The sequence below is a fragment of the Lygodium microphyllum genome, chromosome 28, assembly GCF_053477565.2.
Source record: "Lygodium microphyllum isolate KBCC chromosome 28, Lygodium_microphyllum_v1.1.10, whole genome shotgun sequence".
NCBI classification, from domain to species: Eukaryota; Viridiplantae; Streptophyta; class Polypodiopsida; order Schizaeales; family Lygodiaceae; genus Lygodium; species Lygodium microphyllum.
The window spans coordinates 80,361,554-80,387,349 of NC_141162.1; the positions used below are offsets into that span (position 1 = coordinate 80,361,554).

General features: G+C 40.0%; 1 protein-coding gene across 4 annotated transcripts in view; it reads right to left on the reverse strand.

Moving 5' to 3' along the window:
• Positions 1-17,484, reverse strand: part of LOC148011662 (uncharacterized) — a 66,426-nt gene extending 48,942 nt beyond the window's left edge. For all 4 annotated transcript variants that reach the window (XR_015689362.1, XR_015689361.1, XM_087670645.1 and 1 more), the window contains exons 1-6: positions 17,034-17,484; positions 16,195-16,443; positions 16,066-16,122; positions 15,858-15,959; positions 15,669-15,745; positions 4,816-4,933 (exon numbers count right to left, since the gene is read on the reverse strand). Coding sequence is in view for 2 of the 4 variants with exons in the window: in XM_087670645.1 (XP_087526771.1) it covers positions 4,816-4,933; positions 15,669-15,745; positions 15,858-15,959; positions 16,066-16,122; positions 16,195-16,443; positions 17,034-17,432 (1,002 nt within the window). In the remaining 2 variants the exon portion in view is untranslated. The remainder of the gene's footprint in view (positions 1-4,815; positions 4,934-15,668; positions 15,746-15,857; positions 15,960-16,065; positions 16,123-16,194; positions 16,444-17,033) is intronic.
• Between the last annotated feature and the right edge of the window lie 8,312 nt (positions 17,485-25,796).

Sequence of the window (25,796 nt, forward strand, 5' to 3'; positions counted from 1 at the left end):
GGCTAAGAACATATAAACAAGGTTAAGAGAGGTTGTGTGTACACAGTTGCATGCAAGACTATGTATGGGACTGCGTGCAGGCTGAAAACACTTGCAACACCTCCTTCAAAACAATAACTTCTCTTCTTCGGGCTGGATGTTGGCTTACTGCAGCACAACCTTGGCAGAGAGGCACTAGCTAACGGTGGCTGTATAGGATCTGCATGTAGCAGCTATTCTGATACCAAATGTTGGAAATGGAGGAAGAGAGAGAGAGAGAGAGAGAGAGAGTGTGTGTGTGTGTGAACACAAGACAATGAGCAAGAGTGGGCAGCAATTCCACACTCAAAAGATGCAAGTACTAGTATTATAGAATGAAAGTACATTAGGTCTTAAGTTAGATCTATCCCTAACTCAACTAGAGTTCATTTAACTCTAGAACTAACTCTAGAAGTGGTGACACAACTTATTAATGTAGTTGTGTTCACACTACAAACCAACTAACTAAAACATTAGGCACTACCCATAGAATTCGCAAATTCTAACATAAAGGTTTGGTTGATTGGTCTACCAACCCCATTATATTAGGTTTCTCACCACAAGCACTTCTACCAACCCTTCTGGGTTCTCATGATGCACCTCTATCTAGGACAACTTCCCCACCTCACCATGAGTTTCATTGGCAAAGACCCGCTGATGGATGTGCACAATGGTGGCCACACACTTAGGCTAGCGCCCTCCTCTAGGAACCTTAGGGTACACTAGGCTAGTCTAGCAATACTTAGCACTCTTAGTTCCTCAAGCTAATGAGTCGGACTCATGGGCTAATCTGTCCTTAGGCTACTTTGCTCTAGAATTTTCTTTCAGTTGTCTTCTACTGCATTCACACCTTTCATCACTCTGTTACTTATTCATTTTAGGTTTACTTTGTTGTTTTTTGGTGTTGAAGCATCTCACTATGAAACTCTAGTATGTAAATTATAATCTCTTTTGATTTTGTATTTCAATCTAGGGATAACGTGCACATTTGCACCAGTCCTTCTTGGGTTAAAGACATGGGATGCTCACTCTTCCTTTGTTGTTCCATGTTCCCTAAAGACTTACTCTTCTACCAATATGGAGGTTTCGCCTCCTGAGGCAGATCTTCAAGCATCTCTTGATGCTACCATGACACCTACTTCTCCCTAGCTCTTCCAGCTAGGATGATTCATATTCATTCTTCATCATGGTTCTCAGCACCACAAGAAGACCAACATCAAGTTTCTCTTCCTCCTTAGGCATCAACATCATGGTTGATAGGAGATTCTTACCCTTCACTTGGTACACTACAAGTTTCAGCACTATCCTTGACATCATCAACTTCCCTGCCCTATGCACTCATCCCCTTTGCATTGCATGATCATTATCATTGTTGTAAATGCACTTGGGAAGTGAACAATTTCGCCCATGAGAAACCCTATCCAAGTGGCACCTTGCTGCATGCACATTCTCATCATGTAATGTTCCTCTATGCATCTCATTGTGCAAAGTACCCTTCAGCAAATCCTAAGTTGTCTCCACCAGCGGTACAAACATCTTCACCCCTTTACTTTGTCATCAATACCCTTGCGGGTGGCTAAGTACATAGTGCCTATTTTCTGATTTGTGAGCCAACCATCCTTTTTATCTCCCCCATGGGCACAACTCCTTCAACCCAAAAAAAAGAGTGGCTTAATATTGCCTTTGCAAGTCCTAGTAAGCCATTGGGCAACCGACGAGCACCCTTTGTCTGATGCCTTGGCCTCTTTGTGATGGCCCTTTGGACTCCCAAGGTAAGATAACCATTGCCTCTATAGTCTTGGTAGACTCTATCAGAGTGCACCAGTACAAAAGCATACGACCAAGACTGAGAGATAGAGTGAACACGGAGAGAAGAGAAAGTGAGAAAGAGATAGAAGAACACAAAAGATCTGCAATATGAAGAACTCTGAATAAAGAATGCAGATATGTACACAAGCGCAATGCATATGTCTGTGTATCTCCGTCTCAATGATATCACCCTGCTGTACCCCTCAAAGTCTGCTACGATCTCTCAGCCTGGAAATCTACGATTTGAAGTGACTGAATGTATGCAGGTAGGTAGATATAAATATGCACAAAATATGGTACAGGTCAGCAGCATTACTGTGCAGAAATATGGCCGACTGCATGCGCTTGTCCGATTACTCACACACGTGCAAACCTGCCCTGCGCTGACACATGGCAGTCCAGCGATGACTATACAGCCTGTACAAACTGCCACATGGCACATACAGCACACAACCTCTGACAAACTGGAAAATGCATGAATACTACATGATCTAACACATGGCTGCTGTCCAGGGGATGACCATATCTCCAACAGATTTTGGGCAACCAACATGCACCCATTGACAATTGACCAATACCCTGCCTGCTTTGAGGTGGGACATGTCAAGGTATACACGGGGTGAGCTATGCTTATAGTCCCTTTCTAGTTCTAGTTTTGGGCCTGAGAGGGGCGTGTTAAGCTAAAAAAAGGAGCATTTCTCATTAAACCTTAATTAGGTCTTTTAAACAGCCATAAAACTCAAACTTTTATGCTAAGAAGATTTCCATGTGCCATAAGCAAACTTTCCCAATTTGGTTGATTCCTCACCCATAAATAGATATTGCACTCAGCCATTCAGCATCCTATTCATTTCAGCAATCAGTATACTCCACCAAGTGGCTGTCCAGCCCTCAACCAACCATTGCTACACCCTTTCCAACCCTTGGCAAACTGCTACCAGCTGCCACCCAGTCTACAAGAGGTGCACTAGCTGCTGCATTCGCTGTTATACTGCTTGGCGAGAGCATCCTGCCCCTGGCAACTGCTTCCAATCTATCAAGCAATCAGATCAGGCCTGTGTTTTGTGTTTTTGCAGGCTGCCCAACATCAGATATATCTCTCCCAGCTGTTTCCCAGGTCTCTACTGCTGTGTGTGACCATCTGCCATCATTTTCAGGCAGTATACTGCTGTGTTTACCAGTTCCAGCCTTCTAGGCTGCCACATTTTGGTTTTCAGCATGCCGCCCTGTCATTTTCAGCATCATCTCAGCTCTGACTGGTGGTTACAGCCCTCGTGACCTGTCTCTGGTGGATGTCACTGTCCAAGAACTCCCTCAAGCTTCAGCCCACTCCCCCATGAGTCATCCGCTGTTGGACAGTTCTACCATTGAGCATCTTACACATACATTCAATCATTTACAGCATTTATTCAATTACTTCAGAGTCTTTCTTGTCTGCTTGCATTTTTGAAATTTTGTTTGAGTTATTTGGTTTGTGTCACTTGCTTCCTTCAGCCCTTCCTATGTCCTATATAAACATACTTAATAGTTGGTAATCAACTAATCTGCCACTGCCTGTAGAGGTGTGGATGGCACGGTTGATGATATACTTGACATAGACAATTCAAAAGGTGTAATCCTTGTGGAAGCTTGTATATTGTCAGTTCCATTAATAGTAAGTGCTCCTCCATGAACCCTGCAACAAGGTATGGTCATGTTGTCTTGTTCATACTCTTCAGTCTTCATCAGCCATTTGCCTGTGACTCTGTGCAATATTGCAATGAAAAAGTTTATGATTCACAACAATACTATGAAGAGTTTATATTTTATTGTTCAAGAGTACCAGTATTTGCTGTCAAAATTTCCTTGATCTACCAGAAGAAAAAATGTTATGTCACATGTAGGAGTTCACATTCCTTAATACAGCGTGGAATGCTCAATTGACGCTCCCAAGCACCCATAACCAAAACTTGAATATCAAAAGAGATAAAGAGACAAAACCCCTCTGATTTGCTGGGGGTACAGCCCAGGCCTTGGTGTCCTCTAGAATAGCACCAAATAGTGTACTCTGTTGCAAGATCCTTCAAAATCCAACAGCAATATCACCAGATCCTCATGGAGTAGTCAGGCACACAACTCTAGCTTCCCAAAAGGTGAATATAATCCATAATGTGGCTATACTTCCCATGCCTTCATTGCAAAGCCTTTTCTTAGATATTGATAATAATAGGCACGTATGCTAGACTGATCTACATGTTCAAAACTTCTCTCCTCTTGAATAGCCACACTCAACAAGACCTCTGCATCAATGCTCAGACTCTCTCATTGCAAACTTTCATATTCATAGCTTAGATAACATGGAATACATATGTGTGTTCATTAACACAAATTAAACTAACTCGAATTAAAATGCAACACCAATCAATAATGAACACCCTTCAAGATGATGCTTGACATTCTCATGTTGCTACTTGTCACCTTGGTCATTTTTGGAAGCTAAAACCAAACCTAAATATTGTTGCCTGTCCAATTCACGATCTTGCATGGTGGGATTATAGATCAGGGTTTGGTACTTGGACAAGAACCGCCATTTCTCTTCCAACATTATGCTAAGTTGGCTGTTCTAAACCTTGGCCAACTACTCCATCACATATCAGCCATCTTCATAACTATAGCCTTTGTAGTGGAATAGCTTGGGCGTTGCAACCCATTGATAATTTTTGGTAATCATGCAATCCACACAGCGAGTTTCTTAGAGAGCTTCCTCACTTTGTGAACTGCAATACAATCACCCCCACAAATATGCCAAGCAAAATTATGTGGAAAGCTTGGAGTCAAATATACTTACCAGCCAGTAACAAATACATGTACCCTTAGATGTGAACTACACAGTTTATGACTTGATGATGTGCATTGCGCAATTACCACTTGACCATGCAACTAAACAAATATTCTTCTTGAATATTCCAGTTGCTCTTTATACTTGCAGAAATTCCATCAAATATTTACCACTTGATCATGCAGCTCTATAGATATGCTCCTTGAATTTTCTAGTTCCATCTTTTTTACTTGTGCTTCTAGTCTTTCAATCCTGGATGCTTGAGAGCCATATTTGTCCTCCTCAGTCCTATAAAACAAAGAAGCTCTGTCATTTCATTTTCTTGAAAAATACAGGTCAAGAACACATACAAGTACCACAATCCTACAGCATGCTGCCCTTTCTTTTTTTTGAAAAAAGATGTTGAACAAACAAGCAAAACTTTAAATGCCATGAAACACCAGTGCCCAGACACCTGCTGCTGTTGCAGCCTTCCGCTATCCTCTCACCTTGCACACTTGTTCTCCGTGCATTGTCCACAGGCTGACCTTCACTCTCTCCCCCCTCACCTTCCGACTTCAAATCCTATGCTTGTGTTGCTTGATCTAAGGAAGTCATTCAAAGTTTAGTGTGATGCATGTGGTAACAGCATTGGGGCTATTCTTATGCAGGAGCCAAGTTGTGGCTTATGAGAGCCGAATTCTCCACAGTGCAGAAAAGAATTTGCAGGTCTATGAGAAAGAGACCTTCGTTGTAATTTATGCATTGTCTACGTGGAAACATTATTTGTTGAGGGCTGATTTTACAATGCAAACAAACCATCAGACTTTGAGGTGTTTTCTCACGCAAACAAAGTTGTCATAGAAGCATATGACACAAGCAAATTTTCTCTCTATGTTTCATTTTCAAATTGTACATATTGATGGTAAAAAGAATGTTGTGGCTGATGCATTGTCACGTAAGCCACAAATTTCAGCCATCAACATGGTTTATCACACTGAGTTAGATGCCATGAAAGAGCAATATGTTGCTAATTCAAACTTTGCTAATGTTTATGATCAGCTTTGCAATGGCCAAAGGCATGAGCACTTTATGCTAAGAGATGGATTTCTGATGATGCATGGACAATTGTGTGTCACAAAGCAGTTAAGGCCTAAAATTATCACTAAAAGTCATGCTTCTCCATATGCAGGACATAGAGGTATTGATACCGCGGTCAAGGTAGTGGAGCGTTTCTTTTAGTGGCCAGCTTTGAGGCATGATGTAGAATAGTTTGTCAGGACATGCATTGTATGTCAGAAGATAAAGCGTGATAGGCAAAAGATATCGGGTTTATTACAACCCTTGCCTATTCCAAATAGGCCTTGGCAAAGCATTGCAATGGACTTTATTTTTTAGCTTTCTAGGACACCTAGAGGGAATGATGGAATATGGACTATCATTTGCAGGTTTAGCAAACAAGCCCATTTCATTCTAGTGAGGGAGAAAATAAAGACTAATCATATGGCACGATTGTTTTTGCAACACATCTTTAAGTGTCATGGTATGCAAGAGTTGATCATTAGTGATCGAGACCCTCAGACGACCATTTTATTCTAGAAGGGGTTGTTTGAGAACATGGGCACCAACCTAAAATTCTCATCATCCATCCATCCGCAAACAGAAGGTTAGTCTGAGAAAGTAAAATTCCAGTGTTAGATTTTTGGAGGTGCTATGTTTCAAACCACAAGACATGGTGGGAGCAGTATTTGCCCTTGGTTAAGTTTGCTTACAATAACACAGTGCATAGTTCCACTAGCAAAGATCCATTCGAGGTGGTTGAGGGTGACAAGAAGATACCACCTATCTTGCAAATTAAGGATAAGATCTTTGAGGCTAACTGTTATGTGGAAAACTTGGATGCAACCTATGCAAAGATAAAGTATGCACTTCAAAGATCACAAGAAAAGCAAAAGAGGGTAGCTAACCGTCACAGCTAGCTCCACTAGCAAAGCTCCATTTGAGGTAGTTGAGGGTGGCAAGAAGATACCACCTATCTTGCAAATTAAGGATAAGATCTTTGAGGCTCACTGTTATGTGGAAAACTTGGATGCAACCTATGCAAAGAATAAATATGCACTTCAAATATCACAAGAAAAGCAGAAGAGGGTGGCTAATTGTCACAGACATGCTTTGCGGTTTGCAAAGGGCGATTATGTATTGTTGCATTTTAAAAAGGTAAGGCTGAAAAAGATAAAAGGAAGAGAAAAACTATATCTGAAGTTAAGTATAAGATATTGTGGGCTCTTCCAAGTGTTGAAGAAGATTAGCGATGTGGCATATTGGCTGAAATTACCTCCACATTGACAAATACACAATGTCTTTCATGTTAGTTTATTAAGGTCTTTTCGTGGTGATGTGCCAAAGGATATGTCTACTAAAATTCAGCCTGAGATTGAGGAGCTAGATGAGATTTTGGTACCCAAGCAGATTTTGGCATACAAGGAAAGAAATGTCAAAGGTAAAGTTTCCAAGAGATACTTGGTGATATTTTAGAATTATTCACCAATGGATGCCAAATGAATGAAAGAGGATGACTTGGTAAATCATCCTCGGTTGTTACAACTTCACCTAGATGCCTTTCAATTAGAGCCCCGAGCTTAATCAGCTTCATTAGAGAAGGGATCCAAAGTATTATCTAATGCTCAGGGGGAGGTAGCACTTCCACTCCTCCAATTGTGGATAGCTCTCGTATATAGTGGATCTCAAACGTATTCAACATGCATCCAAGGTATTGTGCTAGCAGTATGTTTGCCATGAAGTCACTACTCAATGTACTAGTCACTGCGAGATGTATGCAAATGAGTATGCTTGTTACCATGGCTCTAAGACTATACTTTTGCATCAGCTTGAGATCAATTCATGATTAATTTAGCATAAGCTTTTGACTTAGTTTTAAAATCAAATTCTGATCAGTTTCAACTCAGTTTTTTATCAATTTGAGAACTATTTATGGTTAGTTTTGGGATCACTTTTGCATTAGTTACTAATCAGTTTTTACAATCAATTTGTTATCAGTTCGGGGTCACATTTACAACAATTTGTGGTCACTTCTTTGATCAGCAAGTGATCAGTTTATGATCAGATTATGCTAAGTTTTCAATGGTTTACACCTAGTTCCATGGACAGCAGCATGTTAGTAAATGCCATTGACAATTTCAACTATGATTTACACTGAGAATATGCTTTCCTATGGTTCTAAAGTGAAAATAATTGAGAAACATGAGTTATGGATGCATCCAATGCGTTTCTAGAAACAATTCTAGACTATTTCTCAGTATTATTTGATGTTTATGCAAGCTGGAAATTTTCAGTAAGCTTTGGGACATATAGCATTGTTAGACAACAATGGCCAATGTTATGACTGTTATGCCTTATGGAAATTCTAAGGTAGCAATATGCTTTTATTTTGGCACAATGCAGTGCAATTGAGGACGATTGTAGGGATTTCAAGGAAAAGGTCTGTCACAAGGACGTGAAATTTTGAGATGCTTTAATCTTGTTAATAACTTTTGATTAAGTTATTAATCCAATGTGCAAGGATGTTTAGCATATGTAATGCACATGGTAATTATTTCATAGTAACAAGCCAAGGATCTCGAGGATGGAGTGGATATTGAAAGCCAAAGTTGTAATAAGTTATGCCAACGGCGCTTTGGGAGTCAATTAGTGTCAATTTTGACCCTGGGACAATTATTTGGCCAATAGGTGTCAATGGTGACACTAGGAACTAACATTAATTAAATAGTTAATGCTAGTCTAAAGGTCAACAAAGGTTGGGAACCACTCGAGGTTGCAAATGGCCTAGCCAACTTAATTATGAATGGACACATTTAATTTTGGGTAGGGTTGGAAGGGCTGAAATTAATTTTCAAGAATATTCAATTCTAAAAATTAATTAAATAGTTGGATAATACTAGAAAATGGATTTAAAAGGCTACCACTTGATAAAAATGCCATGCCAACTAAGAAAACGTTTTTGGGGGTTGAATCTCAACCATTCTGTTAGTTTCCAACTTGGAAGAGGGGGAGAGAGAGCTATTAGTCCATTTTCTGATCAGAGAACAGCAATTTGCTGCAAAAGATAGCCATCTAACGGCCTCAACAAGCAAGGGACAGCAAGGAGTCACCTTTCAAGGGCTAGCAATAGCATTGTTGATTAGGTAACAACATTTTGGAGATGTCTGCCAATAGAGATGGCTACATTGAATACAGGCTAGAGCTGGTAGCAGGTAGAATTCAGGGTTTTCTCGTGAAGAAAATCAAATCTCTCTCTCATCTTGGCTTTCCCTCACCTTCTCCAACCCACTCTTAGGAGATCTTGGCATTTCTCAGCCATTTTGAGTAGATCTTAACCAAATTTGGTGGATAGTAGAGAGATTTCTGTTATGAATCCTAAATTTCTGCAAAAATTAGAGTTTAGCAGCCACCTCGGGACAACAAGAGAAGGCATCGTACACTAAAATCAGTACCTGAAATTCGTGGAATCGACAGGAATTTCAGATGCCAAGCCATCCATTGTAAAGTGGGGCAACATTTGGCCAATTGATGGTTTCATTTGTGTAATTCCTCCGTAAAAATCAAGGGGCCATTGGTCCAAATTGCTTGTTGATTATATGTACAACAAGGGGCTTTTGGATCAGCAAGAAGATTATGGAATCTCAACTTGTACTCAATCCATTAGCAATTAAAATTAAAGAAATGCCGAAAGGGACACCAATTTTGGGACCAACCAGGTGTTTATTGTCCAAGATTATTAAGGTGAATTACACATTTCAATTTGCTTATTTGTTGATTATTGTAATTAAGTGCTTGATCAGGGAATTACCACCCTTTCCAAGAAGGAAGGCTGGTTTCAGCTAGATGTTGCATTTACAACCTGGTGACCTATTATAAGCTACGTTTGCTATGTTTGCACCATCCCTAGCCTGCTAACGACACTAAACTAGCTACGTTTGATCTCCATCAGTTGTCACAAACACTTTCTACTGCATCTTGAACTTCCTGAAGTCATATTGTTTGTTGATTGCACCCTAGAGGCTACATTTTCAGCCTTTGTGTAGCTGCTATTTGACCCAGATCCGGCATCTACACTATTGCATTCGCTGCTATCAAACATCTTTGAAGGCTGCCTTGCTACATTTTGGGATCCGTCAAAGTACAACATACTCTCCAGCTCATACTCTCTTTCCCAGCCCTCCAAACACGAGTTCAAGGGTCAATATTTACTCGTTGCATAGTGTGTTTGCTACATTGAGCATTGTATTATTCACATTCTTTCAATTTCTTATTCATTGTATTCATTGTCCCTAAGTTACCCAAGCCCTAACGGTGTTCTATTATCAATTTGTGCTTTGTCATACGATTGTGTTTGTGTTTTGTGTTAAGAAATTTCTTTACATGATATTAGAGCTGCATTCACTGGCAGTCAAACATCTTTGGAGGCTAACTTGCTGCATTTCAAGAGCCATCGGGATACGACACACTCTCCAGCTCATACTCGCTGCTCCCGTCCTCGACACGAGAGTTCTGGGGTCAATACTTATTCACTACATAGTGTGTTTGCTGCATTGAGCATTGTATTATTCACATTCATTCAATTTCTTATTAATTATGTTCATTGTCTCTGCGTTACTCCAATCCTAACTATGTTCTATTATCAGTTTGTGCTTTGTCCTACTATTGTATTTGTGTTTTTGTGTTAGGGAATTTCTTTACATGGTATCAAAGCTGCATTCATTGTTGTTAGATGTCTTTGGAGATTGCCTTGCTACATTTTCGGATCCATACTCTTTGCCCCGATCCTCGAGACACGAGAGTTCACGAGTCAATATTTATTCACTACATAGAGTATTTGCTGCATTAAGCATTGTATTATTCACATTCATTCAATTTCTTATTCATTGTGTTCATTATCTCTGAGTTACCCCTACCCTAACTATGTTCACTTATCAATTTGTGCTTGTCATATGATTGTATTTGTGTTTGTGTTAGGAAATTTCTTTACATGGCATCAAAGCTAGGTACTCTTTGAAGAAACCTAGGCCTTTAATCTAAAAGCTCTCTACACAAGCAAAAACAACAAGAGGGCAAGATGGCTTCAAACACTAGATCACCACTTCATTCTCTGGAGTCAAATTGATGCCATTGAGAAATGATCAAGAGTGGGTCTCATAGCTTGCTCCGCAAGGTTCCGATATGGCCGGGACAAACATCGGACTACCATGGATTCTAAAGACCCTATGAGATCTCATGAGCTAAGTATGACCTCATTCTTATGTATCCAGCTCAACAACAACTTGAAGGTAAATCTGAGTTTCCCCCTTTAGATTTAGTGCACCAGTCTAAAGATTTTGCACAAAGGATTTAGGCTCCACAAGGAACTAGCCATCCTGTCGTGGAAACAAGTATAGAGTATAAACCATTTATTTCTCTACCACTTTCATCCACAATCACACCATTCACTTATTTGCCTCTCTCATCTATGCCATTCACCCATGACAAGTATGCACTTTCATACTTCTCAATCTTTTGATTCCACTTTCTCTTTTCTAGAAGATTTTGGTGATTTGCATGAAGAAGGAACCATGCAATCAAGATATTGGTTCATTAGTCCTAATGAAGAAGACAAACCTTTGTTTTTGAACTCTAAGAAAGGTGAAGAATACAAAAGGTTAATTCCACCACCTCTAAGTTTTCCCCCCTTCTTGTCCTTCACTTTCTTCATCTCAAGGCCATTTTGAAGTAGGTAAATTATCTCATTCTTCATTTTCATGTAAATGCAATATAAGTTGAGAAATATTGCAAGGGCCACTAGTTTTTCTGGTCAATCAAGTGTTCAATGTCCAAGATTGATTAGTATCATTTGTATTTCAATTTATATAAATTCTATGCTTGCTATATTAGTGCTTAATCAGGTCACCCTATCCAAGAAGGAAGGTTGGTTTCAATAGCAAACTATATGGATGATGACATCAGCCAAGGTAGCCAAAATGGCAGCAAAACGCAGCAGATCTAATCCTTAAACTCCTCACAAATGCCTGTTAATAGGTTGCCTACAACTAGAGAAGGTTGAGGCAATAGGGTGACAACTCAGTTGTAGCTGGGCAGCAATAGAGTGGTCTGCTGATCAGCAAAACACAGCTGTTGGAGGTCATAGCAAACAATAGATATGGCTGGACCTATCCCTCTTTATAGACATATGAGCCAACCAACTATCTAGGGTGGCACCTAGACACTTTTAGGGCATTTAATATTTGAGATTTGGGCATGTTTAATGAGTTGAAAAAAGGGGATTAAATTTTAACAAACCCCTTGTTGCTTAACACCCCCTATCAAGACAAGAAACATTAGCCAAGAGGGGCCACAAAGCGCTACGTCCAAGAGGTCTCACCCCAAAGCAACTAGAGCATCAGACAAATAGTGCACATTGGCTGTACAAGGGTCTACCAAGACTGCAAAGGTTATGAGAAATTGCCTCTATTTTACCCCAAGAAGTCCCAACCCAAAGCAGCAAGCATTAATCAATAGGTGCCCATTAACTCCCCAAGAACCTATCAAGACTCTAGAGACAACGGTACCTTCCATCACAAGCCCACATATTTGTTTTTTTTTTTGTTTCTTTTGATGTTTTATACCCAAATCTTCTTTCATGAATGTCTAGGGAAAAGAGAATGGTCGACTCACATGTTTGTCAATAGGAAACCTATCCAAACTGTTATGCCTCCACAGAGACATAACAAAAACACAGGACACACCGGTCTGAGGCTGCTTTACATATGATGAACCTTCAAGCCTACATGCACACAAATACTAAGGTATAAAATAGCAAACATATGGTGGAATCCAGGCCCTAACACAAACCATCCACAAGGGTGTCAAAGCCGAAGTATGGGATGGGGAGGGTGGTGATAATCTAGTGGTGACAATCCGAGATCATGCTTGGGAGCCTCACTTGAAAGTGTAGAGGGTTAAAGAGAATGCATGGTGTCTCACTTGAGAAAGAGCTCATAAACACAAGTGTCCATGCTTCCAAATGCACAAAACATAAACACGATGAGTATGCAAAGGACATATGCAAGCACACACGTGATCGAGTCCCCTTGAGCGATGCCCTCACAAGAGTCTCATGCAACAAGTGCCTTTTTACAATAAGTATGAATATCTGTGCACAAATGGGAGGGCAAATTGATCAAGAGATATACACAACAAAAAGGATGCAATCCTCCTCTTGCCAACTTAATGCCAATGCTGGAACAAGAGCCAAGACCTGCCCCCTAACTCAATGTTGAGGGGAAAGCACCTATACCAATATTGTCACGCAAGTGCTAGAGCGTCAATTGATTGATGGCCTTCATGAGGAGGCCAACATGATTCTATGCAGATCGGACAAATTGGAGCCAAATAGTTCCCAACTCAACCTGCTCTATGGAGAAGTGGAGATGCACTCCCATATACCTCGTCTTGGGGGATACAACTGGGCTCCCTGCAATAGCAACTGCACTTTGGTTGTCAATGAAAATGGGGTAGGAGAGTCCAAAGGAAACTGCATCTCAATGAGGAAGGACCAATGGTTGATGGTTCACATGTGGCATCATAGAGAGCTCTATACTCTGTTTCCATGGAAGAAGTTGCAGCCATGGACTACTTATGGCTAGCCAAAGAAATACGAGCTAATCCGAGAGAGAATATATGCCCACTACGGGACTTTCAGATATCTTGGTTTAGCCCAGTCTAAATCTGCAAATCCCTGCAAACTCAATCCAAAACTGAAGTGCAAACCATACATGTAAGTACCACTGAGATATCTCAAGACACAAAAAGCAAGACTTCAGTGAGATGCACGAGGTGCAATGAAATACTATGAAAGAATGGAAGTGCAATATGCAAAGTCAGGTCATAAATTTTGAGCCAAAGCAGCTTGCCCACTACCTGTCGATAATTAAGATGATAGCAACAGGCCACACAGGTGGCAGCAAAAGCAGCCAAACCAGTAGTGGAAGACCTGTAAGGGTTGGCAACAGCAGGTTGGCCTGCTCTAGATAGCAAACACGCAATCTGAAGGATGGGAGCAGCAACTGGAGTGTGTTAAATAAGTGCTAAGGTAGTCATGGAGGCTGATGAATAAAAAGTGCTGAAAACACAAAGACAACCTACTGTGAATGAAATTGTAGACCAGGTTGATGTAAAAAAGCGCTGAAAACTGAAAATGCAACAACTGGCAGCTAAAGCAATGACATGGCAGCCAATGGGGCTTGATTAACAGTCATCAAAAGCAGTCCAGCAGCTTGGCAAAGCTGAAAAGTGGCTAGAAACTGTAAATGCAGCCTGGTTTGATGATTGCAACAGGTTGCACAAGTGGCCAGTAGGGTGAGCACCAGCAGAAGCAGCCAAACACAGCAACAGGAGACCTCCAAGGGTTGGGGACAGAGGGTTGGCCTACTCTGGACAGCAAATGCACAATCTATTGGTTGGTGACAGCAGCTGAAGTATGTTGAACAAGTGCTGAGGCAATCGTGAATTCCAATGGAGATGGTTTATAGAGATGGGACCAACCAAAGTTTGTGAGCTTTCTTATGGAACACTGAAGCACACTAAGTGCATTTAAGTTTTGGGGTTGTTTAACGAGCTAATGAAGGTTTAATGTGTGCTACGCCTTTTTTAGCTTGACACCCTCAACATTAAGATCAAAGGTATGGGAGCTCATTAGAAGCCTTATTAGCACATTTGAAAGGCCGTTTTGCTAGCTAGTTTTGAATGGGAAGAGCCCCTTAATGTGTGCCACCTTGGCAAAACCTGAACACCTTCAAGGGGGGCTTTCGACATCAGTAAGAGCTTCAACAATTGTTGCTTCACACCTGGTTACTACAGCCTATTTCACACATTAGAAGATGGTAACCCCCACTGGTTCTACACACACCCAGCTTAACTTCTCCCATATACCCCCATACCAACTTGAGAGGCCATGTACTCGTGTGATGTAGACTTTCAGCTCTACCTATGTTCTTATGCCCTATTACTTCTTTGAAGTTTGCTAGGTATCTAGGTATTATTATTAGCCGCACCTTATTTTGCCAAAAAAGAAAAAGCAATCAATGCACGTGCACAATATGCTTCATCTAAACTTGCACCTTCTAGTTGTCTAAGTTGCACATGTCACACATATATATGTAGTCTCTGATACAAGTTGAGCAACTCGGAAATTAAAATTGGTTCTCAAACACTTGAGGTACTAATAGAGCACAGAACTTGACCCTAGACAACCAGCAAGAACAAGCAGCAGGTAGGCAATCCAACATCAAGTATAACACAGTTGATAATGGTTGGGCCTGGGGCTACAAAAGACCCACCTGTCCATTATTCTACACCTTTATCATTTGGTGTGGTGTGATTCTTCCCTCTTGTGGTTCTGGCTAGTTGTGGTGATCATGCACTGCCTTCTTTAGCAGATTTGCATAGTTTCAGCATTAGTGCAACATGGGCGCAGATGTGTGCCTGGGGCATTTGAGGCCATGAATTTGTACTCTCTATTCTTTCATTCAGCAGTCAACACTTTGATTCTGCAATTATCACGGTTGAACAACTACATTGTTATGATTTGTGCAATTATCATGCGTGAACAACTACATCATTGACATTTTTGTGTGGGACATAACTAGCTCATGTTTGTAAGGCCCTACAGATGATAAGAAGCCCGAAAAGGGGTTTACACTAGATGAACTTTCAAGGACATTTCACGGTTTCTTTCTTACATGCTGCAAAACCTCTTGTAAACTAGCTATACTGCAAAACCTTTCATAAAATAACTGTACTGATTGGGATCTTATATGAATTCAGCTTTGACATATGTCAGATTTCAGGCTTATAATAGTTCAGCAAAAAGCACGTTACATGTATTCACATGTGTGAATACCACAACCATCTACAATGAATCAATGCACAGGAACAGTGTGGACCATGAAGCAGCTGCGAGGAATCAAAAAGGACAAAATGAAACCTTTCATACCACTGAAGTAAGTCGTTGGTAAGAAGGCTCTCGTCGGCATCCTTTTCACTCATTTGTCCCATGACACTTGGAACTTTCTTGTGAGAAAGAGATATACCCAAAAAAAAGTTATGATAACAATGTAGCATTTCTCAAGTTAAGAACCAGGAAGTGACATTAAGATATTTTGAAGTGTTTGCATCTAGGTACCTGAGCTGCATCGCTACATGGAGGTCCAGATTGCAAAACAGATGACCTTTGAGCCAAAGGTCGAATTGAGCCCATAGGCTGTCCAGCTTCCTTTTTCACAAGCTGTGACCATGCCATCAAGATAAGCTTCCATCTTCAAAACACTTGTAAATCCTCACTTACATCATTACCACACTTGAGTAAGCAACCAAACAGCAGCTTGTACAACCTGCTCCATAACTCGGCGTTCGATCTCTGCTCTGACTTTAGAAAGTTGCGGTGCACCCTGACAAAGTTTCAACTTGTCAACAAAAACACACTACATAAGAACATCACAACTCTCATGTTTGAGAAATACCTCACTAGATGGAGTTGACATGACATATTTTGGAATACTGATCACTTCCACATTATTGTCACTATTTAGGTCTTGGAAAAGTGTAATACAAGTGGATTCAGCTGCTTCTTTGGAGAGTAAAACACTTCTTCGCTCTCCCATCATGGGAGAGTTGAAGTTCCCTTCTGTTTTGACTCCAACAAGTACTGGGCCTGCTTCCATAGCAAGCTTGACAATGTTTTCTAAGGACCTATGCTCTCTTTCGAGACCCTGCACAGATTGCACACCAATGATCACATTGAATATTTACAGTTGATTCAAAGGGCTCAAAACGCCCAAGAAGAGGCTATCGAGACAGTGTCCCAATCATCAGTAACATTACCTTGTTAATTTAAGGAAATATTTAGATATTTGAATGTTAATAGTTGCCTGGATTTTTCTGAACACAAATACAACAGTTAGTTGCCCCTATGATAATTAGCTTGCTTGCAGCCTCGAATGGATGCACTGTATACGATCTCACTTTTTTTCTGCAACTACATCTCCTTCTGATTACCAAAACCCTCCAACATAAACATTTGTACAACATCTAAACGCTACAGAAACTTGACACCTTAGTTTCTGCACAGCGATTTAATTTTAAAAAACCAAATACCGGTACTTCAATAGTGGTCATGAAAGAGCAACCGTGATATAGTTACATCACTAAGCCATGAAAATGCATAATATCCTTTTTCTTTTTAACCTTTTTTGGGTATGTTGGTTGGGGGGGGGGGGGGGGGGGGGGGGGGATATACTTTATTTTATCCAGGGGAAGATTGTGCATATTATTCGCTATACATGATATAGAAAAAGACGACCTTGAAGACAGCAATGAGCTGTGCAGGGGCACGACCACTGCTGCGTACGGCTCGCTCAGCACTTTGCTGAAGCAGCCGAATGCGCTGCTGCAGGCGGTCGACGCGATCGCGCATGTCAGGGCCAATGCCGCATGTCCCTGGAGAGGCGGCATCGATCGATTCCTTGAGAAGAAGCGACTCCTGGAGGAGGGAGGAGATGGCCTGGAGGACATCCTGCGCCTCTGCGGGTTGACAAGAAGGGTCAGTGATTCTTTTCCATGAAGAGGCGACAGTCTTCTTGTGCTGCGGGAGCCGCTTGACGACAAGAGGGGAGGGCCTCCCTGCGAAGCTCGAAGGGTGGTCATGGCAGCACAAAGCTTGAGGAGCAGCCACTGCCGATGCCTTGCAATACACTGGCATTGCTCATGCTACGTAGCCTCACCTCGACATACACCTCTCCAATTTATCGTTGGTTCTCTCGGAAAGACAAGGCTTAGACACACAACGTCCCTACATAAGCATAATTATAATTATAATAATTATAATTATAATTAATTAAGCTAGGCCGATTTCTCAAGCACCTCCGCTCCACAATTCATCTTCCCTCTTTCTCTCTCCTCCTCCTCCTCTATTCTAATTTCTCTCTCTCCCCTCCTAATTCTTTATATGTTTAATTTTTCTCTCTCTCTTTACTTTTTATTTTAGTTTATCTTCTTTCATTTCTTGGTTTTTTTATCAAATATATAATTAAAAATAATATATCAAATTTGTAATATAAAACTTTAGATATACATACAATCTCTTTTATACATCGAACTTATAAGATTTTATCTATACACAAAGTTAGTACTAATTGGACCTCACAAAGTTTGAAGTTTAAGTCAATTTTTCCTCAATCTCTCTCTCTCTTCTCACTCCCTCAATTTTTTCTCACTTTCTCTCTCCCTTTATTTTCTTTCTTTCCTCTCCCTTCCCACATTTTCATCTCTCTCTCTCTCAAGTATTTTTCTATCACTCTCTCTTTTATTCCTTTCTCTCTCTATTTTATTTCTACTTGCTTCTCTTTCACCCTCTCTCTCATCTTTTTTCCCTCTCTTCCCTCATTTTTCTCTCTCCTATTTTTCTTCCATCTCTCTCCTCTCTTTTCTTTGTCTCTCTCCCTTTTTTCCCCTTTCTCTCCCCTTTTTTTCTTTTCTATCTCCTACTTTTTCTTTCTCTCTTTGCTCTTTCTCTCTCCAATTTTTTTCATTTTTTTCTCTTCTCACCTCCTCTCTCTTTCCTCTTTTTCTCAATCTTTTTTCTCCCTCTCTCTCTCTCTCTCCCCTCTTTTTTCTATTCTTTTCTTCTCTCTCTCTCTCTCTCTCTCTCTCTCTCTCTCTCTCTCTCTCTCTCTCTCTCTCTCTCGCCTCCTCTCTTTCTCTAACATAGTTTTTTCCCTCTCTTCCCTCTTTTTCTCTCTCCTCTTTTTTCCTCTCTTTTTTCTTTCCTTCTCTCTCTCTCCTCTTTTTTCTTTTTTTCTCTCTTTATATCTTTCTCTTGTTTTTTATTCTCTCTGTTTCTCTCCTTATTTTTCTTTTCCTCTCTTTCTTTCTCTCAAGTTTTTTTCTCTCACTCTCTTTTCTCTCTCTATATTTTTTATTCTCTTTATTTTTCTATTTTCTCTCTTTCCCCTCTCTCTCTCCTTATTTGCTCTGTCCTAAATTTTATTTATATATATGTAAAGTCAAAAACTGTCAAAACATGTTTAAATTTTAAAAAAAATATTCTCTTTCCTCTTTTTCCCTCGTCTCCTCTTCTCTCTCTCTCTCTCTCTCTCTCTCTCTCTCTCTCTCTCTCTCTCTCTCTCTCTCTCTCTCTCTCTCTCTCTTTCTTCTCTCTCTCCCTTTCCCCCTCTCTCTTTCTAAAAGTATGTGAAAATTTGTCAAAAAAGCTTAAATTTAAAAACTTTTTAAATTGTTGAATTTAAAAAAGTTTAAATGTAGAAGTTTAATCTAACTGAGAGAGAGAGAGAGAGAGAGAACTTTTGATTTAAAAAGGGGGAGAAAGAGACGTTTGTGAAAAGTTTGATTTAATTAAAAAGGGACAGGGAAGAGAGAGAGACAAAGATGGAGGGGGCTTAATTAAAAAGGGGAGGGGGAAGAGGGAAGAGAGAGAGAAAGAGCCTACATGTGAGAAAGAAGGGGTTTTGATGTAAAAGGGGAGGTTTGCGTGAGGGATAGGTTCAAGAAGCCCTCTAGAGGTTCGTAGCTTCCCAAACCTACTCTTTATTTCTCTCTCCTCGTTTTTACAAGTGCAGCTATGTGACATTTTGTAATTATCTTTTTTGTTATTTTTTGGGTCAAAGAAGGAAAACATAAGCATACACCCAAAATTAAAGAAAAGCTTAAATGTTTGAAAGCTTTTAGGCTTTTCAAGTTTGTAAACTACAAAAGCTTTAAAAAGCTCAAAGGAAACTTTAAGGTTGGGAAGCCTTAAGCCTATATAAAAGGGGGAGAGTTAAGTAGTATGGGCCATTCTCTTCATTAGGAAATTCGTTTCTTATTTGAGGAGAGAGGAAGGTTGTGCACACACAAGTGTGGGGAGATGGGTACGTCAATTTCTCGGTCATCACGTTTGCAAGCTTAAAGGTTAGATTCAAATCTTCATCATTCGTTCTTTTTAGGATTAATTTAAACAATTTTATCATTCTTCTTTTTAGTTTATTTAGGTTAGATTTAAATCTTCGTCATTCATTCTTTTTAGGATTACTAAATAATAGTGAAACGAAAATGAAAGAAAACGATTTTTTGAACATATGGCAAAAACCAAAGCGTAACAAACTTTCCAACATAGTGAGAAAAATGAAAACTTCAACAAGCCAAATATTTTGAATGTATGGGGGAATGACACATTCTCCCATAACTATTTAATTACGAAGAGATTTGTGCCAACTCTTCGACATGCTATATAGCACGTTTTCTCATTTCATGTCCTTTGTCTTTTTAGTTTATTAAGGTTAGATTCAAATCTTCATCGTTCGTTATTTTTAGGATTAGTAAATAATAGTGAAACGAAACTGAAAGAAAACGATTTTTTGAACGTATGGTGAAAACGAAAATATAACAAACTTTCCAACATACTGAAAAAAATGAAAATATAAATCTTCAACAAACTGGATATTTTGAATGGATGTGGGAATGGCGCCTTCTCCCATAATTATTTAATTACGAAGAGATTTTGCCAAATCTTCGACATGCTATATAGAATATTTTCTCATTTTATTTTTATTTTTTTAATTTTTAAAGTACTATTATTGTTTATTGATTTTATTTATTTATTTTATTAGAATTACTATTAAGAAAAAAATCATCCTTGTACGTTGAAAAAATTATCTATCGTTTTTTAAAATGAAATTACGAAGTATATCATGTTTTTTTGTGAACAAGTGAACTACAATTTTATGATAAAAACATATTATTCTCATCAGCATTAATGGATGCTATGAAGAAACAAAGTTACAAGGCATTCTTCAAGACTTCTAGAAAAAGGAAAACTATGGCTTCTAGAAAAACATCACTAAAACCGTTTGTTGCAACTTGGTACAACATAGAAAAATTCGAATCACCTTGGGCGGCGTAATGTAAAAGTATCATTAAAAGACTAACAATGTGCGAATCCTGTGGTATAGTCACAATGCAATATCATGCTATCAACTCACAAAAGACCAATCCATCTACATAAGAAATGCAAGTTACAATGACTTTATCAAGCACTATTCTCCTCCTTGCATGCCAACAACACGGAGTCAACAAGATAATAACTAAATACCGACCATCTCTTGCGAACAAAGAGAGAAACAAATATGTGGTGTCACTCTTACCAGACTACACAAAACAACTTCTCAATGCAAAGGTGTTACAGCTTCAACTATTGAGCATCATTGATACATCCATCATGGTCTGCAAAATATAAGAGTGATTTCGAACTAAACCTTGGACCGTCGATCTATTCTCGATAACCCTCTAGTCTCTTGGAATGCTGGATCGCTTACACATCTATCTATTAGAATTGACTTGACTACATCCGATACTGTGGATGTGTTTGCTTTCAATATGCTACATAATCCACTAATCTAGAAGTACATGGCTATAGCAGAACATCCACATCCAAGGACAGGGCTTTGTGCCCTTAACAGGTAATCTATCAAAAGGATTATAGAGCTCCATCGTGAAAGCTCTCCATTCAATCTAATACTCCAAGTAGATAACGAGAATGAAAGATATTATAGTTTGCTCAAAAATATAGTCAAGCCAAAAAGTTGACGATAGGCATTCAAAAGAATTAATCAGCATAAGTTCGCATACATTGTATTACGTAATAATAATCGTCTCATTGAAAGAACAACAACGTTTAGGACGGACGTCGACTTGCTTGCAAAAACCTCACCCTGCCTAGATATCACATTGGAAAATGCAATGTTTTCGTTCTGATTCCCATTTGGCCATGGCACCTACGTCCAAAAGAAATATGAACGTTCAAAATCACAATCAGTGACTTGAATTGCATATACATACATATTTGTTGAGATATCGAGCTCCACTCATGATATGACAGGGTGACTGTTGTGCATTTATGTCACCGACTTGTCAGTTGCAGATGCGGTTGGTACACCGCCCATGAATAATAGCTAGATGACAGCTATCCTTATCTACTCTAGTTTGTGGCTCAGTTAGTATGCCACCTTAGTTAGTTGAGTTTGGTTTGAGACCCATATATAGGGTTCTTCTATTTCTATGTACTAGAGTTCTTTTTGGCTTACACAACTAAGAAGAGGAAAACTGTTTTCAGCCTCTACGTTTGTGTGTATTCCCCCATTGTGCAAGCAAGAAAGCTACAAGTGAGACTCCTTCCTTCTCTCCCACAATCTTGACATGGTATCAGAGCCTTGTTCGTGGTAAGGAGCTCAAGAAAGCAAGCCAAGTTCGCGGAGTTCTGGTAAGAGGACCAGTGTTGCTTTCATTCTTCTGTTTTGGGAGCAAGTCTCTGCAGGTAGCACAGCTGGAAAGTGCAAGAGTGCATTGTCCCAGATTGAGACGCCCTTCGCGGTGTAGCAAGAGGGTAGTATATGCTGCGGGTGAGGGCTTTAGCCCACGGTTGCTCTGTTTTTTTTTATTTGAGGCCATTTCAGGGCATGTTTTGGAGGCGGAAGTTTTCTGCACGCACTCAGGAAAAGGCCCAATTTTATGTTGTGCGACCACTGTTCTACAGGTCGGTGAAAAGTTACTGTAGAAATTCCATCGTATGCCTGTGCGCAGAGACATTGGGAGTTACAAAATCATCCTTGTTGTCTGTTGATGCAAAATCGTCACTAGGAAGTGACTATGTGGTCAAATACCACTTTCATCAGTTTTGCAGATTTGCCCTTGTGAGGCTGAAGCTGTGTTCTTTGCAGTGACATAATTTTTTGCAGTGTTCTGTAATGGCGTCCGATTCTCTTTCACAGATTGTCACTGAAAAGCTTGACAAGAACAACTTCCAAGCATGGAAGTTGAGAATGACGAATTTCCTTATGGGAAAAGGATATTGGGAATTTGTTGCAGGAAATGAAGAAGAACCAGTTCTTCCCGATGTTCCCAATCAACAACCAATGCAGGCATTTAAAGCATGGTATGAGAGAGCCATGAAAGTTATGTATTGGCTGTCTATCAGCATTTCAGACTCTATGATTGTGCATATTCAAGATGCAAGTACGCCAAAGGAGGCATGGGATACTTTGTCAAAAATGTATAGCATAAATACACAAGCCAGGAAAATGCAGCTCAAGCAAGAGTTGCATAATGTGCAAAGAGAAAATATGAGCATCAATGACTACCACATGAAGGTGAAAAAGATTGCAGATGCACTTGCTTCCATTGGGTCGCCAGTGGAAGATGATGATTTAGTTTCTGTGACCTTGAATGGTCTAGGAAAGGATTATGCACAGTTTCGAACATCCATTTCCGTCCATGAAAGATTTCCTGATTTTGAGGAGTTGATTGCTCTTCTAATTTCTGAGGAGCAGAGAAATGGTGGTGCATCTTCTTTAGGAGGAACTTTAAAAGAAGTTATCTTCTACTCAAATGCTGGAAGAGGTAGAGGCAGAGGTAAAGGAGGCTGATCTGGAGGCCGTGGTAGAAATCAGAATATGTAGCAAACTCAAGAAAACCAGTCCTATGGAGGAGGACGTGGTAACTCTAGAGGCAGGGGGAGCCGAAGAGGTCGTGGTAGATGGCAAAGAGGCCAAAATGCAAACAGCAATGTTGAATGCTACTACTATGGTAAAATGGGTCATATGGCTAAGGACTGCTATAAAAAGCAGAATGACATCATGAATGGAAAATTGCAACAAGGGAATTATGCATCTTCTAGTAGACAGGGTGATGACAGAAATGAGCATTTGTTTATGGTGCAGCACATGAATAATTATGTGACAAGTGCAGAAGAAAGCAACGATGTATGGTATGTTGACTCAGGTGCATCAAACCACATGACAGGTCATGCAGAATGGATGGAGGATGCAAGGAAAATGGAAAAACCAGGATTTGTGGAGACTGGTGATGATACTGCACATCCTATTGTGCAGATTGGAAAATTTCATTTATCTATGCAGGATGGGAAAAAGAAATACTTGTCCGATGTATTTCATGTCTCGAATATAACCAAGAATCTGGTTTCTGTTGGTCAAATGGTTGAGCAGGGCTTGCAGGTCAGATTTAATCCTCATGGATGCTTTGTTGAGGATATGAAAAATAAAGGTCGCTTGATAGCAAAAGGAAAGAAGAAGGGCAAAATGTTTACGTTGGATGCAGGCATGTTTGAATTGAGTGCAGCAATGTTTGCACATGGCACCGGTGTAGTTGTAGATATTGATATCTGGCATAAACGCATTGGTCATGTTAATGTACAGCGACTTAAATCAATGTAGGCCCAAAATATTGTTGCAGGATTGCCTAAATTCAAGGTTGCAGAAATGCATAAGGTATGTGAAGCCTGCCAATTTGGAAAATAGGTAAGGAAACCATTTCCTAGACATGTTCAAGAGAGTAAGAAGCCATTGGAATTAATCCACTCTGGTGTGTGGACTACTAAAGTTGCATCTCTTGGAGGCTGTCATTATTTTGTCACTTTTATTGATAACTATAGCAGAAAAGTTTGGGTGTATTTTATGAAAAAGAAAAGTGAAGTTTTTGGGCATTTCAAAACTCTTAAAGCTATGATTGAAAAAGAAACAGGCCTGCAAATAAAATGCCTAAGGTCAGATGGAGGGGGAGAGTACCTCTCAAATGAGCTTGCAAGGTTCTTGTAGGAGCATGGCATAAAGCAGCAATATTCATGCAGTCATACCCCACAACAAAATGGAATTGCAGAAAGGAAAAACATGCATATTGGAGAGGTATCTCATGCCATGCTCAACGAAAAAGACTTGCCAAATTTTTACTGGGCTGAAGCAGTTGCTACAGCAGTCTACATAATGAACAGGACTCCCACTGCAGCAATACATGGGATGACTCCAGAGGAGAGGTATACTGGTAGGAAACCAGATATTTATCATTTCAAGATTTTTGGTTGCATTGCCTACGTTCATGTGCCAGATGAGTTGAGATCCAAGTTGGATCCAAAAGCTGAGAAGTGCATCTTTATTGGTTACTCTTTGCAGCAGAAAGGGTATAGATGCTATAACCCTTCTACTCGTAAGTTTACAGTGAGCAGAGATGTTGTTTTTAATGAGATGAGTAGCTGGTATAAACCAGTAAATGTGATTGATGATGTAGATGCACAAAATGGTAATGCTGCACAGAATTCACAGCAGCAGTCACAAAATATTAGTGGACCTGGAACGTCCTCTAGCAGTGGTTCACATTCTTCACCATGGACAGGCAGATTGAGATCAGGAGAATCTTCTCAAAGCAATGCAGATAGTGGTATTCAGGTATTACGAAAAGGAAAAGAGAAGGTAGATCAGCCCATGTTTGATATGAATGCAGGTCACTCTTATGTGGATGGTGAATCCAGTGGCTCAGAACAGAGCATTGATGATGAGTTGGGTATTCCTTCTATTGTTACACCTGGAGTAAGGAAGACCAGGGATGTTTTGAGAGCACCTGGGAGTGAACCTACTTTGTGCAGGTCTACCAGAGCTAGGTATCCTGTGGATAGGCTGAAATATGATGGATTTACAGCCATTCACTATGCCTATATGGTCAAAGTGATACAGGAACCAGAACCCACTTCTTTTGAGTAAGCCATGGGAAAAGAAAAATGAGAGAAAGCCATGGATGAAGAAATGGATGCCTTGGAAGCAAATGCTACATGGGAATTGGTACCTTTGCCTAAAGGTAAGAATACAATTGGATGTAAGTGGGTTTATAAGGTGAAGCACAATGCATATGGTTCTGTGAACAGATACAAGGCAAGATTAGTAGTCAAGGGGTATGCACAAACATATGGCATTGATTATGAAGAAACATTCAGTCCGGTTGCAAGGATGGCAACCGTAAGAGCAGTCATTGTTGCTGTGGCTGCATCAAAGGAACGGTCTTTACATCAGATGGATGTAAAGAATGCCTTCTTGCATGGTGATTTGCAAGAAGAGGTATATATAGAGCAGCCACCAGATTATGTGCATGCTGTTCATCCTGAGTTTGTTTGCAGGTTGAAGAAAGCATTGTATTGACTTGAAGCAAGCACCTAGAGCATGGTCTGACAAGATAGGACAGTATCTTGTCACTATTGGCTTTCAGATTTCCAAGGCAGATTTCTCACTTT